General features: G+C 38.5%; 2 protein-coding genes across 10 annotated transcripts; one reads left to right on the top strand and one right to left on the bottom strand.

Moving 5' to 3' along the window:
• Positions 1 to 1,306: 1,306 nt before the first annotated feature.
• Positions 1,307 to 5,474, top strand: LOC135433519 (uncharacterized). Its single transcript, XM_064689631.1, has 3 exons — positions 1,307 to 1,545; positions 1,925 to 2,049; positions 2,945 to 5,474. Exons 1-3 carry the CDS (start codon positions 1,322 to 1,324, stop codon positions 3,271 to 3,273), a joined length of 678 nt encoding a protein of 225 aa, XP_064545701.1. The 5' UTR covers positions 1,307 to 1,321; the 3' UTR covers positions 3,274 to 5,474.
• A 1,521-nt stretch (positions 5,475 to 6,995) lies between these two features.
• On the bottom strand, positions 6,996 to 15,415 carry LOC135433722 (adenylate cyclase, terminal-differentiation specific). 9 transcript variants are annotated; one of them, XM_064689915.1, is made up of 12 exons: positions 14,885 to 15,415; positions 14,237 to 14,832; positions 13,364 to 13,429; positions 9,883 to 10,056; positions 9,680 to 9,826; positions 9,487 to 9,646; positions 9,231 to 9,338; positions 8,686 to 8,760; positions 7,901 to 7,996; positions 7,543 to 7,796; positions 7,381 to 7,474; positions 6,996 to 7,320 (listed from the first exon to the last, which is right to left on the bottom strand). In XM_064689915.1, exons 2-12 carry the CDS (start codon positions 14,314 to 14,316, stop codon positions 7,207 to 7,209), a joined length of 1,368 nt encoding a protein of 455 aa, XP_064545985.1. In that variant the 5' UTR covers positions 14,317 to 14,832; positions 14,885 to 15,415; the 3' UTR covers positions 6,996 to 7,206. The 9 variants fall into 9 exon arrangements, with proteins under 9 accessions (XP_064545985.1, XP_064545976.1, XP_064545977.1 ...); XM_064689906.1 differs by lacking the exon at positions 9,231 to 9,338 and having other exon boundaries at positions 7,859 to 7,996; positions 14,885 to 15,397; XM_064689907.1 differs by lacking the exon at positions 9,231 to 9,338 and having other exon boundaries at positions 7,543 to 7,784; positions 7,859 to 7,996; positions 14,885 to 15,395.
• Between the last annotated feature and the right edge of the window lie 315 nt (positions 15,416 to 15,730).

Raw genomic sequence — 15,730 nt, 5'->3', positions numbered from 1 at the left:
GCCGACCGTTGTGCGCTGATAGTGCTAAGTATTATATACGTTTATATAAATATTAATAACAAATAGCTTTCGTTATGGATCTGCTGAGCGAAACGCGGCATTCAGTTTGTTGCCGGCTAACAGTTCAGTTGGTTTAGCTTTTAAAACATGAGCGCATTTTGCATTGAGCCCAATTTCGATTTGAGCATTGAAACACAAAGCAAATAACAAGTGAAATATATTAAATTATATTTATTAAACAAAATTGATAAATAGCAAATTCAATTTGTATGTTTTCCAAGTGAAACGTAAGTAAATAGACCACAATTTAAGTTAATATTCTATTCTTATATTCTTGACTTGGTTGATTAAGCTTATCCTCCACTTTAAATATTATTCAAGAATTTTGTGTGCTCTGGTATCCAGTCAAGAATGCGAGCTTCATCTTGGGAAATTAAAATTTGTAATTTTAATTAAGAATACATTATTGTGGCTCGGTCAGAGAATTCTTTAGTATATACCATTTACCCTGCCGTCAAAAGCATAAACCCATTTATGTACTGCATATGTACTTGCTGTAAATATTTACCTGTCTGTGCTTGGACGTAGCGCAGATAGGCTCGATATCCCAGATAGGCCAAAATGTTTAAATCGTTTTTATATGCTCAAATTCCTCACACCCACAAAATTCAAAAAACCTCACGATAGCATCGCAGACAAATTGCAAAAGTTAATTAAATGGCCGACTAAGTTGCAAAGGAAATGCCCGAAAATATGCATAGGACAGAGGAGACTGTACTTTATATTCACGCATCCGCGCTCGCTCGCAACTTTCAACTGTGGCTTGGATGAGCGCCAGGCGGAGTTTCTTACAACAACATAGTCTACGGCGAAATTCGCGAATTAAGTGGTAGGCCACGTGATATTGTTGGAAAAATCAATAGTTTAGGCAGCCAGATAAACCTGCCAGCGAGATCTAGGCTGCAGCGATGGCAAAACCAGGAGGCATATGAAAATCCTTTGAATTGGGCAAATCAAGCGCATAAAATTTCAATTGCGATGGAAACGCCAACAATGGAAGCTATGCAACGGCGCTTTGTTGCCTACTTTCAGGCGCGCGATAATTGCATTTTGAGCGCAATTGCTTCCATTGTGCCCAAAGGACTACACCTCCAGCTGCCCACACGGAAACACACACAAGCACACACACACACGCACACCTAGAAGTAATATCAAGTATACCACATGCAGCACGGCCATGACTGTTTTCCTGTTAGATATGCTTAGCTCTTCACACACGCTGTCTCTCTCCGTCTCTCTCTCTGCAGCTGAGGTCCTCAGCATGTTTCGAATGCTATTGGTTATTGCCGCACTCTACTGTGCGCAGGCCCACTGCGCCGTGACGTCACAACACCCACGACTGCTGCAGGCTTTGGGGGATGCTACAAAAGCGCTGCAAGCAGCACAGCAAAGCCTTGAAGAAGCGCTGCGACAGCCACCGTCGCCAGCTCTGACGTCCGTCAGCGTAGTTCAGGATTGGAGTTTGGTGTGTAAAGAGCTCTGCGGGTAAGTCAAGAGTTTCCATTAAACTTTCGCCTGCTGCCAGCCCAGAACGGATCAGACCAGGCCAAGTCTTATCCATATCAGGCATCTAAGTGTTTCGACTGTGTGCGTGTAATCCAGTGTGTGCATATTATTTTCAAAGTCGATAAGCATACGCGAAAGGTTGTCAAAATGATTGACAAACTAGTGAAATCTATTTGAACATGTCTTGACGCCTTGTGACGAGTGAAATATGTGAAGTTTCTGAGTGCTGGAAAAATCCAGATAGCCAATCGACAGTGGCTGTTAGCCAAATATGCGAAACACTTGGCCTATATCTATTCTAGTTTCAAGTGCTAACACGTTCGACATTTTTTCTTGTTGTTTTCGATTCAATTTTCAGGGCTGGCCTCGGCGTAGCGCCATGTGCGGAATACTGCGCCAAGTCTGGCAAAGTCGAGACAACCACGGTACTGAGCAAAGATTTTGATTTGGCTAAATGCGAGCAACTGCCTGGATCGTCAACAGGTAACACAATCTATTATATTATAGTCGTTTGTATAAGTTGTATATTGTAATATGATTTGGAATGATTTGAAAAAACCATTAACTACATTTATTAGAGGCTTTCATGTTTCTATCACGAAACTCTTAGAGGGAGACGTCTCCAAACCCATAAAGTATATATTTATTCTTGATCAACAGTCGATATAGAAATGTCCGTCTGTTTTAAAGCAAAGTTCCCTAAATTCTAAAGCTAGGTCATAGCTTCGTCTTTGTGTTGCCGTCAGTGAAAAGCAGTCGGATCGGACCCGTATATCATATAGTTTTAATAAGACTGATCAGCTAAAATTAAAGCCTTATTGTTCTTTAACAAATGTTGATCGAACTTGGCATTCACGAGCTTCCTGTCACCGTAAAATGACTTGCATGGAAAACTTTTCGCTTTCCAATATATTTTCAGCTTCATCTAAAATATTCCACAAGAGCGTATTAAATCTTACTACTATGTCTTCCTATAGGAACAGTGGAGTAGAAATAAAGCTTTTGTAAAACGGCATTTCTAAGCCATATTTCTTCGATTAAGTTTTGAATAAATGAATGAATACTTGAATAAAATATTAGATAAACATCAAAAATATCCTTAAACGAAAGTGAAGTTGAGATTTAACCGTTCAACACGTTTACATTTGTCTTTTTTGTACTATAATTTAGTTTTTGGAAATGCACTTCGAAGTTGCCTGAAAATTAATTTTTGTGAATATTTTTATTTCATAACAAATTTTCATTTCGCAATATTTAAATTAATTAAAATTATTATACATATTTTGCCAAATTCAATTTTGCGATCAAGTAGACAAGCATACAGAAGTGCAGTGCGATTTATGATATACTTATCCTAAGACATTCCCATATACTCTAGATTCTGAGTGCAATACAGTTGAGTCCGTTCAGTCCTTTGGCACTCGACTGTGTAAAAGTTATTGCCACCAACGACGACGCACGCTGAACGGTTGCAGTCCTTGCCAGTTGCTGGATGTTTTGGACGAGGTCAGTACAGAGCAGAGTGTGACTACACATGGTTCCGGTGAAGGCAAAGCCAGGCTAACTGAGGTGCCGGCCATGGTCAAAATAGAGGCCAGCAGTGCAGACGATGGTACGCCGGACTGGGACGAAATGTGCAAGACTCTCTGCAAAACTGGCGATGGCGGGTCTTTGTGCAACTGTGATTTATCGCCGTTTTTCACCTAAGCCCACAGCTTAGCTGAAAGGTATATAAATCACAACCCAATTATATATTCAACTATATAATATTTCTGTTGTTACTTTGTTGTACACTAAAATATACATTTTGATTTTTTTGCCGCACTCCGCGACAATTTCCATTTGTGTTTATGCTAGTGTTGTCTTTATATTCACTGTTGTTAATTGCGAAACTTTAGTTGAATTGTATAAAAGTGACGGCAAAAACGTAAATCTATATGAAAATACAATTATATGCGCGGTCCAGAAAGCCGCCGCGAGCAAAAAACAAAATGAAATTCCCTATGCGAATCAATTAATTTGTAATTAATTTCAATTAAAAACAAATATGCTATGCAATATAGTAAACTAACTAAGCAAAAAAGAAAAAAACCAAAAAAAAAAAAACAAAAACAAAACAAATAAGCAAAACATAAAAATCAACACTTCAAAATTAAAGTGCTCAGCTCGTAGGAGAGAAACAGCAAAATCACAAAAGGGCTTCCAGTGCGGCATTGGCATCCATGGGAGACTGTCAATTCGGCTAACCAGATGCAGATGTCGGCACAAATAAAACCTAAGGATTAGTTGTAGCATCCGCCAGTTTGGCGGATTGGGATGGAGCAAAGCGTAGAAATCACAACCAATTAATATCAAAAATACACAACATATCGTCGTAAACCAATTATTTACATTAAAAAACACGCTACAATAATAAAAACTTTAACTATTATAATATCAATTTTTGGTTTAATTAATGGAATCAGCATATCAATTTTACAATGGCAGAAGAAAAAAGTTGATAAGCATTAAATTTTGAAATAATATATCTATAATTTTGTCTAAAATACAAATCAGCATCAATTATGTGTAACAATTATAAATGTTAACCAAGTGTTTAGTGTTGGCTATTGAACAACCCATATGAATGAATCAATATATATATATATGCATACATATGAATATACATATATAGCTAATTTGGTCTATACAAAATGAGTTGCGATTGCAAATCAGAGGCTCACATTAAGAAAAGCGACCCAACGTTTTTCGAGGAAGACATCAATTAAATAAGTGTATTTACTGCAAATATCTCAATGTGCATAACTATATATAAACATATATTTATATATACATATATATATTATATATCATAAAATATTCTATATATGCTAAAAAAAAAAATGTTTGGAAGACATTTTTTCGCATTGTTTGAAATAGAAGACAATTTCAGCAAACAACAACAAGCATTTTGGAAGACATGCGTCAATTGCAATACCAACATCTCTTGCAATTTATTTCTTAAGAGCTTAAGCGTAGATTACCAGTCAAAAAAAAAAAAAAATTTGAAAAACTTTTATTTATTTATATTTAAAGGCTAACACACGTTGTTGTGTCGTACGCGACGCTGTGACAGACAATAATTAAATATACAATAATATGAATGTTTTAAATGTGTAAAGTTTTCAATAACATCATTGGCTACACTGAAACTAAATCGTATATACATGTTAGAAAAAATATTTATAATCTGGCACTTCTTAAATGTTTGTAATTGCACAATTAGTTACGAAAAAAAAGAAAGAAAAAAGGAAAAAGAAAAATGCAGCAGAGATTACAATTTTTCAGAGCACACTTGTTTAAAATTTACTGCGGCTTCAATATATCAATGTGTAGCAAGTTAATAAAAACATTATCAATATTCATTATAATCTAGTATATCGTAATGCACTTTACATTTATGTATATGTATATGTTAGGTGTTGCGTTTCTGCCATGAATTCAGCGGCCAAAAATCACTGAGTTTCAAAAATAGCTCAAATAATAATACAAACTTTATAATTATAATAAATATAAAAGAAAATTTAGTGAACAACATCATCATCAATTACGAAATAACAACTAAAATTCGAAAAAAAAAAAAAAAGTATTTCTCGTTTTAGTTCCAGTAATTGGCATAGAATTGATGCCAGAGTGTGTAACATCAGCAACAACAGATATAACTATAATTAACAAAAATTAGCAGCAAAGTAAATAAATATTATGGCAAAGACAAGCTTAAATAGGTTAGTCAAAATCCATAAACTGTAAAACAACCGGAAGGAGAAACTTAAAGACAACCACATATTAATAACCATACTACTGAACAACCCTACATAAAAGTCAAATAAATATATTATGTGTTAAATGTTGTAAAGCCCCTCTAAAAATTCGAGTTTTATTTTGAAGGGTACAAATAATAATGAAGACAGAGAAAACTTTTGCCTGCAATCCAATTCCAGTAACAAAAGTTTTCTGTTTTTTTTTTTTAACTTTCACCCAACTAGGGAAGAAGTTACCGATGTTTTGAATTTGCCGAAAAAATATGTAAAAATATATCTTTATCGGATAGAAAGGAAAGCATTTTATTTCATAAGTTCAAACATTTTCCAAGCAAAATCGTATATTAATTACGATCGTAATTTTTATTGCTTCGCACTCCTTGAAATGTAGTATCCATATGTGTTTTCACACTTCGTCCTTATACTCCAATCAAAGGATTTCTGACTTTAACAGTGTTAGAGAAAATTTTGGACACTTTTTTCATATTGGTAATGTGTATTAATACTAAAAATACTATTATAACAAATCCGTTCATAATAGTACAGAATAGTACTGTTTGGCCTTTTATCGTTTTGGTATAAGTCCTTACTAAGTACTAAAAAGCTTTCAGCTTTGTCATGCACCACTTACGCTAATGAACTGCACTTGGGAAGTTACCAATGTTTTCAAATTGCCGAAAAATTTTTGAAAATATATATCTTATTCGGATAGAATTAAAATTATTTGCATTACATATCAAACATTTTCCAAGTTTCTCTGTTTTTAAATCCTTATCCCTATATTCGAATCATAGTGTTTCCAGCCCTAATTGTGTTGAGATCATTTTGGACTCTTTCCCATTAGGAATGTGCATTAAGATTACAAAAATTTATTCAGAGTAGCACAGAATAGTACTGTTTGGCCTTTTATCGTTTTGGTATTAGTCCTAGCTAAGTACTAAAAAGCTCTCATCGTTACCGCGCACCACGTACGATAATGAGCTGCTTGCTGCTATACGATAAGCAAGCAGTTTAAAGCAGGCCATTGTGCAGAATACACCGCTTGGGGAAATTTTTCAAATATACACTGAGCGATAATTTTTATTAAAACAAATTTAACTTTTCTATGTTAATATATTTACTTTATTATTTTCATACGCATTTTATAAAAGAAAATATACTTAAAATGGACGTGTTTGTATAAGTATTAGTGTTTCATTGTGTTGTGTACAATTATTTAACAAAAAGGCTTGGCAAGCTTTTAAATTATGCCCATAATTCTCGAATTAAACATATTAACTAACTTATTAAAACAAGGAAGATGCAAGTATTGTGCTTTACGCCTTAGACGTGAGTTTCATTTTTCTTGTTAAGTACAAAATAAGGCTAGTGTGGCATTAAATGTTATTCCGATTTTTTCTTTAGTTACATTGCTAATTCAACACATTTGCAATGCCGAGTGTAGAAAACAAGATAAAACTAAATACGCTAGGATAACGATCAAATTATTTAAAGACAGCGTATAAATTCTTGGTTAGTTTATACATTGTGTAATAATTATCATATGCATATGTTACGTACGCATACGTATATTTCATATAGCAAAAATTTTTGCTTATCCGACGCATATAAAAGTTAACATTATTACAGTTACAATTGGCAAGTTTAGTTTATATATTTGTTGTTGTAATTCGTTAAGTTGTTAGTAGAAAATTTCGAGTCATTATATTGCTGAGTGTCTTTTTGTCTGGTCTTTGAGTTAAGTTTACCAACTATCCTCCAATTGGTATTTTCACTCTGAGGTCTACGAAGACCATTACGTGTATTAGCTAATCGACATGCGATTAGTTACACGTCTTCATCATTCGCCCGCCAGTTCGTCAATGCGACAGCGCACAGCGTGTTCCAATACCTCCAGGCTGCCGTAGTCCAGTTCCTTGACCAGGCACAATGTGGCAGACAGTAAATTGGAGTTCTGGCAAGGCAGGGGATGTTAATGTACAAGTATCTTAACGGTTCATATGCGGTTACTCACTCGATTGACGGGCCGTCGATGACAGCCTGCAAAATGATTCATGACGGTGGCCGAAACTGTGCTAACCGCATCACTATAGCGACCCTCGGGGCGCCTGCATGAACAAAGTTTTTGATTACAAAGTGCTAAACGATTCATTGAGATTATCAGCTGGTGCCTTACCTAGATCTGGTGCGTTCCTCGACCTCCCATTCTCCCCCATTCTCTCGAGCACTTCCATTCCGATAAGCGTAACGCTCGGCTCCGGTCTCGGGGCCCGCGCTGCGTCGCTGCGGATAATGCAGCTGCATTTGGCTGCCGTATGGATTATGATGCACCTGTGGTGCCTGGTGCTGATGCTCCTCCCATTCGGTTAGATCGGTTTGACTGTGACGATAATGCGCCGGATAAGTTGCCCGATCCGACTGATAGTATTCCTGTATAAGAAAGGAAGGAATACCATAATTAAAACGCGTAACTATTCTGGCTTAATGTCTACCATCCTTCTGCATCCAATCGTCTTTTTATTTGCGATGTTTACCTTCATCGAGTGTGAGGATATGCTAGGCGGGAGGGGCGTTGGACGCGTCTCTCTGTAGCCAACATGTGGACTCTCCTGATCAGAGCCCGGCGAGTGCTAATCGATGTGGTTATCGTTATCGTTATCGTTATCGTTGTTGTGTTGGTTAGTGTTGTGGTGCGTTTGTTTTAGTTGTGGGAGAGGAGCACAAAGAATTTGTTAGTTATGTTGCCTGCCACTTGAATACCAGACCATCTCACATTTCGAATAATGCTGAGCTTGTTGCCGTTGCCAAGCGCTGCAGAGACTACAAGCATTTAAATCTCCAAAATGTGCTTAGGGCCGGGGGCCTAACCCCTTTTTGTTATTCTTTCATTTCTTTGGCCATTGCTTGTTGAATACATAATGACCTATTTTATGAACTAGTCATGTTTCTCGTTTCTCGTCTCGTCTCGGTTTCAGTTTCTCTCTGCTCGCCATTCGCTCAAAGTCAAATGTGGCTGTTGCGGCACGACTTAACCCAGAAACCCAAGCCCCCGCCCGACAATGGGCCGAGTGGCTGGCTAGCTGGCTGGCTGGAAATGAAAAACTGAAGAACCTTAACCATGCCAGTGCCACATCGCGTGACTCGTTCACGCGTAACACGGCGCCCAATAGGGCTGAGGGCTCAAGTGTGACGTGTACACGCCCAAAAAAACCCAACTAGCTACACATTGACTAGGCTCGGCAACAAGCTCATCATTATAATATAAATGGTAAAATGGTTGGCTGATTTGCTAGGCTTCTTGATAGTATGAGGATCTTACATCATATTGATGAAAGGAAGTGCGTTGCTCTTTAGTAATGGTGTTATATTTGGGCGATGGCGGGTGCGCGGGTTCCTGTTAAATAGTAAAGAATATGGAAAGCCAAATTTGTTAGTGTGTATACTCTACTCTTCTTTCCTATTCACTGACTGATAAACGCTTACAGCAACTATAAACAGTTGAGTTTCATACCGCAACCATGATGCATAATGCGTTGTACAACACTTAACTGTTATTTGATTTCCCTGCCTATATATCTTTTATTTTAACAAAACTTTATCTTCTGTTAACCAAAGCAAATATTATAACAATCCGTCTGTCCTTTTTATTTGAAAAATAATATACTATGTTAGATTCAGTCAAGAATATTTCCCAGTTCGTAGCTCATTTAATGCATTGTTTTAGTATTATATTAAATCCTTATTTAAAGTCTATTATCGGTTACTCCCCCGAGAATTCCACTCATTTATCCCACTCCCGTCTGCCGCAAAACTCAATTAGGGCCAGTCATAAACAGTTCGACCTGAAACTATTCGTTCGTTTACCTTTGTGGGTGTCGGGGGCATTGAGTTTTGCAATTGATTGCTATATAAATCGCTGACATTATTGGTTCCATCGGTGTTGTTAGCAAGCGGACTTGCTAATTGTGGCGGCTTGTTAATAATTAGGAAAAAATATGCTTTGTTAAATGCCAGGCGTTATTAGAGCCCGAATTAAGGGGCGTGTTGTGAGTAAGTCAGTGTGTTAGACAGCGCACCCAATGTGACTGTGATTTGGCGAACAGCATTGGAATTCAGTTACCTCTTTCATGGGACTGGGACTGCCCCTCTGTGTTAGCTGTTGCTGCTGCTGTGGTGATGGCTGTTGCGGTGAGTGCTGTGGATAGCTTGGCGGCTGCGACTGCGACTGCTGCTGTTGTATTTGCTGGGGAGATGTGCGTTGCTGTTGCTGCTGCTGCTGCTGCTGCTGCTGCTGCTGCTGCTGCTGCTGCTGCCTGGCCTCATAGGCATCCTCATAGACATCCTCCTCGGCCATTTGAGAGCTGCTGTTGCGTAAGGCATCATCCAACTCCTCCTGCGTGACCTCCACATTGTCGAGCTTCTTGAGGTTGGGCAATGCGCGTAACACCATCGCCCGATAGCTGCAGTTCACAGTTACAGTAGGTGTTATGTGCCACACACATCTCACAATACTTACTTTGGTCCCGCACGCTCGCAGCATGGATTCTCCTCTAGCCACAGATATTTGAGCGCCGGTAAGTTTTGTAGGTAACCAATTTCATTGATATTTTGAATATTGTTTTTACGTAAATACAGCTCCTGTAGTTTAGTGCAGTCTTCAAAGGGTGCCAAAGTGCTGATCTTATTGACGCTGCAAAGAAATTACCATTTGGGGTTATACAACACTTTTATGATTATGTTACGTGAACACATGGGAAATTTAATTTAGTCATGATTATCCGGAACTGTGTTAAGCGTGAACCATTTTTTGCCGGTGCGCTAAGTGGTTGACTTTATATCTTTATTATCCGTAAGCCAAAGAATAGCTTACGAATAATATAAAGAGTAGCTTACAGATAATATAGGTAAATGACGGTTTACAGAGGTATACCATAAAAATATAAACATTTGTCCTTTGCTCATGTGAGCTCTTTTAACAGGGATTATCGATTATCCGTAATAAGCGCGGTTCCGAACCTCGCGGATAACAGAGGCTTAAATGCAAATGCAAATCTGATATGGATATAAGATAAATAATTGTATATCGTATGTTAGAAATCTACTTTAAAAGTGCATCTCTTTGCCTGTAGAACATTTCAACATTGTGGTAGTCATTCTCTTCTTTCAGTGTTCTTTTCTTCCTTGTTAAGTGACAAAGACGCCCCGGTTAAGTGCCATGAATCATTTCAAAGTTATGCTGAGGCGGCGGCCACACAAAAGACACAAAAGATTTGGTAGCCAAGCGGCTGCTGGAAGAGGTCATTAACTCCATGCAGTCAACTTTCTTTAAAAGGTTCTTAATGTGTACCGCTAGAGCTACCAGAGAATATGGCATATTGAGCTCTCTGCCAGCTGGGCAATAATATCAATAATATCGTTGTTGTCGTTGTTGTCGTCGTTGTCGTCGTTTATCATTGGAAGATAGTCATCGTCTAGGTCAGTTCGCAGTTTCAGCGCCAATTTTCATTGTTAGCTCGCACTTTTTTCAACGCTGATTACTAACGATACAATTGACGATTCGGCGGCGTTGCGCGTGCTTTGATTGTTTCTTTTTATAGCTGTTGCTTGCCGCTTGTTATGCGATAAGATAACAACTGATAGCTGTGCGAAGTCTTGCAAGAGCCTCGGGCAATTGAAGCCACAGCAACTAGAATGTATAAGTATAAAAATAAAACCGCAGCAGACGCTTCTAAACTTAGCAGACCCGATACCTATCCCGTTTGTAAATGGCACACGGGTGCATTGCCATAGCAAGTTTTCTTCTCCTCTCTTTTTTGTTTTTTTTTGGAGGCGCTGTAATTCCAACAAACCTATTTATAGAGTCAGTCAGAAACTGGCACACGATACTCAAAGGAAACCATAAACCGAAGTGCCGTACTAATATGCATAGTTAGCGCCACATTAGAGTTATCAATGTCTTTCAAGGTTGGCACTTGGTTTTCAAGTAGCCGGGCCGGGGGGCAAATATTAAGGGAATCCAGCTAAGTGCCAACGGCACGCAATGCAAATCAATACAAAGTTTTTCCTATAGTAATTTATCCAAGCATGCAACGCAGGCGAATGAGTAATACTTGAATATACTACGTGGGGGCAAGAACTGATTTATGGAAAGTCGACTCCAAGCGCCAAGCTGACAGCCTGGCGGCGGCGACGACCCACGCCTGCCATAGCCTAGCACAACAATCTAAACAACTCTCACGACTCCATGGAGTCGCCCAGAAATGGCAAACAAAGTGGGCTTAACAAAATTTTTGTAAAGCCTGCTCAGCCGCATGAAACAAAAAGGGTTTCCTGGTTTAATGCAACGGTTGGGCTATGAAAGTCAGGGCCCTTGACTCATGGCGTGTCCCAAGACTTTGCTTATCTATCGACTGATAAGTTTAATACACAAAGTTCCCTCGAGTGTGTCAATTAGTTCGTTGATAACGATTAAGTAGGTTACAACTGAAAGCTTTTAAGTCTTATAAATATAAAAACGTGTTTCGTAGAGATATAGCAAAAGCAGTGAGAGCCGAGCAGGTGACACGAATGTAAATGTATCTGAAATATAAAATGCAAATGAGATTTCTACAAAGAAGAATAGATGCCGTAGAATAAATAGCCTTGCAAACATGACAGATACAATATAGTATTTGTGTTGACTCATGAAAGAACTAATCTTAAGATTAATCCCTTCTAAGACTGCTTTATAAAAGTAAATTCTTTGTCGGTAACATGTTGACCAATTGTAATTATCGACTTTGGTCAATGTATTATCCACAAGCCAAACAATTTGTACTTAAAATACTCTATTTTTGAGCTATCGTTTGTATGACAGATACGTGATTGCTTTCCATTGTACCCACATTGATATATGCACGTTCTGCTTGCAACGAAGGCAAGTTAAATTATCGAGATACTTTAAATAAAGCAAACAAAGATATTCAGGCATGACTAATCGACTAAGCTTTGGCAACCTGATCAAAAGTATATGTGTATATATATACATATACGAAATCGCGGCTGCCTACATTAAGGAGGAAGTCCACTCCTACTTATTTTAATGGGAATATCTTTTAAGTTAGTCAACGCGATTTTCTTTTCCTGTACCTTTTCCTTCATGCCGATTATAAACCATCTGCTCGCCACAAGTTTATTGCAAAGCCTTGCTGTTCGGTTCTTATAAGGCAGGCACATAAAAAACACATTATTAAGCTTGATATATACATTTTAAGTTGTGCAATATGTTGTCCATATGACAGACAGTTGGCTTGCAAATCGATCGCAACGACCTTGACAGTCAAAACAATGATGTTTGCCTTAAAAGGCCGCAATCTACAAGGCAACAGCAACAGCAGCAACAACAACATGCACACAAGAAAACTTAAAGATACTTCACATAATCATCACCTACATGCAAGCGCAGATGTATGTATATGTTATGTGCCATTGTATCTGTGTGCGAATATATTGTATCTTGTATCTTGTATCTGTAGCAGCAAGTGCGCTACACCCCCTACGCACTCTGCTGCTGCGGCGCTGCGGCCCACGCGAATCTGTTGGGCACTCGCTGGACGCAAGACTGAAAACCTACAAAACACCAAGTCGCTGTTGCCAATTTTGGTGCTCCCACGACTTTTGTTATGTTTCATGTTGTTGCTGTTTACTATTGTTGCTGCTTTTTGCATTAATTACGCGCTTGAGCGTTCAAAAGTTTTTTCGCTTGCCTGCGAATGATGATGCCGTTGCCTCTCGCTGTGCGAATGACATCATTTGAACACAAGTATCTGACGGTTAGAAACTTACGCCCAGATAGCTTTCTCTCTCTCTCTCTCACACTCCCACAATGAAAAGATTTTTTCTAATGCGGCAGGCGGGTAATTGAATTTGAAATCAATCAAAGCGCAGCACAGGAAATTAGCTTGTCTAATCTGTAACAGTCCCAAATTGGATAAAATATAGAGAAATAAGAGACTTACCTAAGCGCCAAAACTTCAACACCGCGCATGCGTTTGATTATATTAACATCGCTGAGATCACTGCCCCTATAAAGACAAGAAAGGAATTTAAATAAAATATCAAAAATAATGATGATATAATAATGATTTTATAATAACAGTTGACATTTACGGATAAAATGCGTATACAATAACGGAAGCAATAAGATCGCATTTACTTAAAATGTACCCTGAGGTTGTGGATTTTTAGTTTTGGGAAGTTTGTTGCTTAAACGTCAGAAAGTCTTTTTAGAACTGTTATGACCGTATTGCGGATCAAAAACGGATACAAATCTTGAACTCATCATCGGATACTCTTAGACAAAGATTTAGCTTAGACAAAGATTTTGATATGGTACATTTTGGTCTAAGCATCCATCAATTTAGAGAATAAGCCGATAAAATCAGATACAATCAACCATTAGATACATTTTAAAGAAGATATTTCTCTAAGCAGCTTATTCTAGCTGATAAGCTTAAAGACGCATTTCAAAAACCAGTTTCAAATGCCTCCTTTTTTACAGCCATAAAAGCCTTGAAGCACCACTAGCAAAAGGCTTCAAAGTTCTAAGCCGTTTGCCACTTAACCCCTTGGGCTGCCGTGCTTTGGCACAGATAAGCAGGCAGGCAGGCAGTCAGGCAGGCAGTCAGGCAGGGAGTCAGGCGAAGTGGACAACGTGGGCCAAACTGGTTAGGAGCTGCGTGGCTAGGTGGCTGCTGTCAATTGAGGGATTCGGGTCAGTCAGGCTGGAGGTGTGGTGAAAGCGTCAAAGTGGGCAGATCTCCCAGATCATGGGCACTTTTGCTAGGCTTTCACTGCGGCCAATGGGTTAACAATTAATACGCTCAACTTACCAGCAATTTAGTTTCTTAATTAAGCCCAGATCCGATTGCTTGGCACGTGCAATCACCATTTCCTCCGTTAGACGCGACATTTTAACAATTCAATTCTGTTGGCCACTAAATAACAAACGATGTAAATACTATTCAAGTACAGTGGCTGCAAACAGGTGTGCCCCGGGGTTTGGTTTTGTATGTATGTTTTGTATGTAAACTGAATTTTGACTCTCTCTCGCTCGGCTTGTGTCTGTTTGTGTTTTTAGAATTGACCGTTTTTAGGCAACGAAAGGTGAACAACAAATGTATACAACAGGTTACTACGATAATTGTTGTTGTTGTTGGTACTATTATTGAAATCAGCAGCGTGGCGTAGTCGTCTTGCGTAGGCGAGCTGCAATTATTAACAATCACAAGTTCCTGCGCAGCGTTTTGTATCTTACAAATGGAACAGGTACAAACAGTGCCTTGCACTACGTACTACCAGAAAGCTGGAACTGCGCTGGCGTAACTCACACGGATGACTAAGCGCCTTGTTGCTGCTACTGCTGTTGCTGCCGCTGCTGTTGTTGTTGTTGTTGTTTTTATCGTATTGCAGCGTCTGTTGCTTTAAACTATTGCGCGTTTTTAAACTATTAACGTAATTTACTTTTTTTAGTCGCTCACTGTGTTTCTCTTTCTTCCCGTTTGTCTGCACAACTTTTACTAATGAAATTAGCCGTTTAGTTTTATATATACTTATGATATATGCACTCCTTTTGCCAGAAAAGACTAAAAATTTTGGTTGTTTCGCATCGTTTGGATCGATTTTTCGTCTGTTAAATGAATATACAACTTGATGTCGAAATATATATATATAAATTAGTATACATCTGATATATCAGTTTGTTTGCAATGTTAGAGTTTTGCTATTTGACACAAATTGAATACGCTATCTTTGTTTCATTGACTGTGTTGTGATGTTGTTTTAACAAAGATTTTCCGATTTTTCATGCACAATTTTCCTAGCTGACTTTTCACACAAACACTCGCACACACACCCATGTACTGGCGCGCTCGTTTACAGGTATTCGTATTGACTGGCTGTGTGTGTAAGAGCGAGATGGCATACGGGCGCGCACTAAAGTCGGCGTTCGGGTATCTGAGAGATACTTTCTGTAATACGTGCGCTCGAAGAGACAGCGCCGCATCGACTGGCGCTTTGGGGCTGAACGGGAGCTTTCATTGTGTTTGTTTACGAATGTTGTGCGAAAGGAAATGACTGTTGGCATGTGTGCGTGCGTGGCAGTGTCAATGGCAGTCGTTGCCGTGTACGTCCAACATGTGTATTACTCAAAAGTTATGTTAAAAATGTAATTTCATTTTGAAATCTATCTCGACAAAATGTAATTGTAATTTTGATTGGTAAACTGCAAGCAGTAATGAAATCCGCGCAGGTTTGTGCCTTGTTATCGATATATCGATGCCTAAAGAGGGTTGACTATGTTTCGATATATATTAAAACGGAAATTA

Source organism: Drosophila montana, unplaced genomic scaffold, assembly GCF_035044405.1.
Source record: "Drosophila montana isolate Dmon_TW-CO22-7 unplaced genomic scaffold, ASM3504440v1 contig_3218_1, whole genome shotgun sequence".
NCBI classification, from domain to species: Eukaryota; Metazoa; Arthropoda; class Insecta; order Diptera; family Drosophilidae; genus Drosophila; species Drosophila montana.
The sequence above is the reverse complement of the archived record's forward strand: the minus strand, read 5'-3'. Positions and strand labels throughout refer to the sequence as shown.

Excerpts from the sequence above, each read along its gene's own strand:
- LOC135433519 (XM_064689631.1), top strand. The coding sequence starts at position 1,322 with ATGTTTCGAATGCTATTGGTTATTGCCGCACTCTACTGTGCGCAGGCC. Across the intron at positions 1,546-1,924 it reads GTGTGTAAAGAGCTCTGCGG|GGCTGGCCTCGGCGTAGCGC; the intron begins GTAAGTCAAGAG and ends TTCAATTTTCAG. Across the intron at positions 2,050-2,944 it reads ACTGCCTGGATCGTCAACAG|ATTCTGAGTGCAATACAGTT; the intron begins GTAACACAATCT and ends CATATACTCTAG.
- LOC135433722 (XM_064689915.1), bottom strand. The coding sequence starts at position 14,316 with ATGTCGCGTCTAACGGAGGAAATGGTGATTGCACGTGCCAAGCAATCG. Across the intron at positions 13,430-14,236 it reads ATTAAGAAACTAAATTGCTG|GGGCAGTGATCTCAGCGATG; the intron begins GTAAGTTGAGCG and ends TTGTCTTTATAG. Across the intron at positions 9,647-9,679 it reads GAGGATGCCTATGAGGCCAG|GCAGCAGCAGCAGCAACAGC; the intron begins GCAGCAGCAGCA and ends GCAGCAGCAGCA.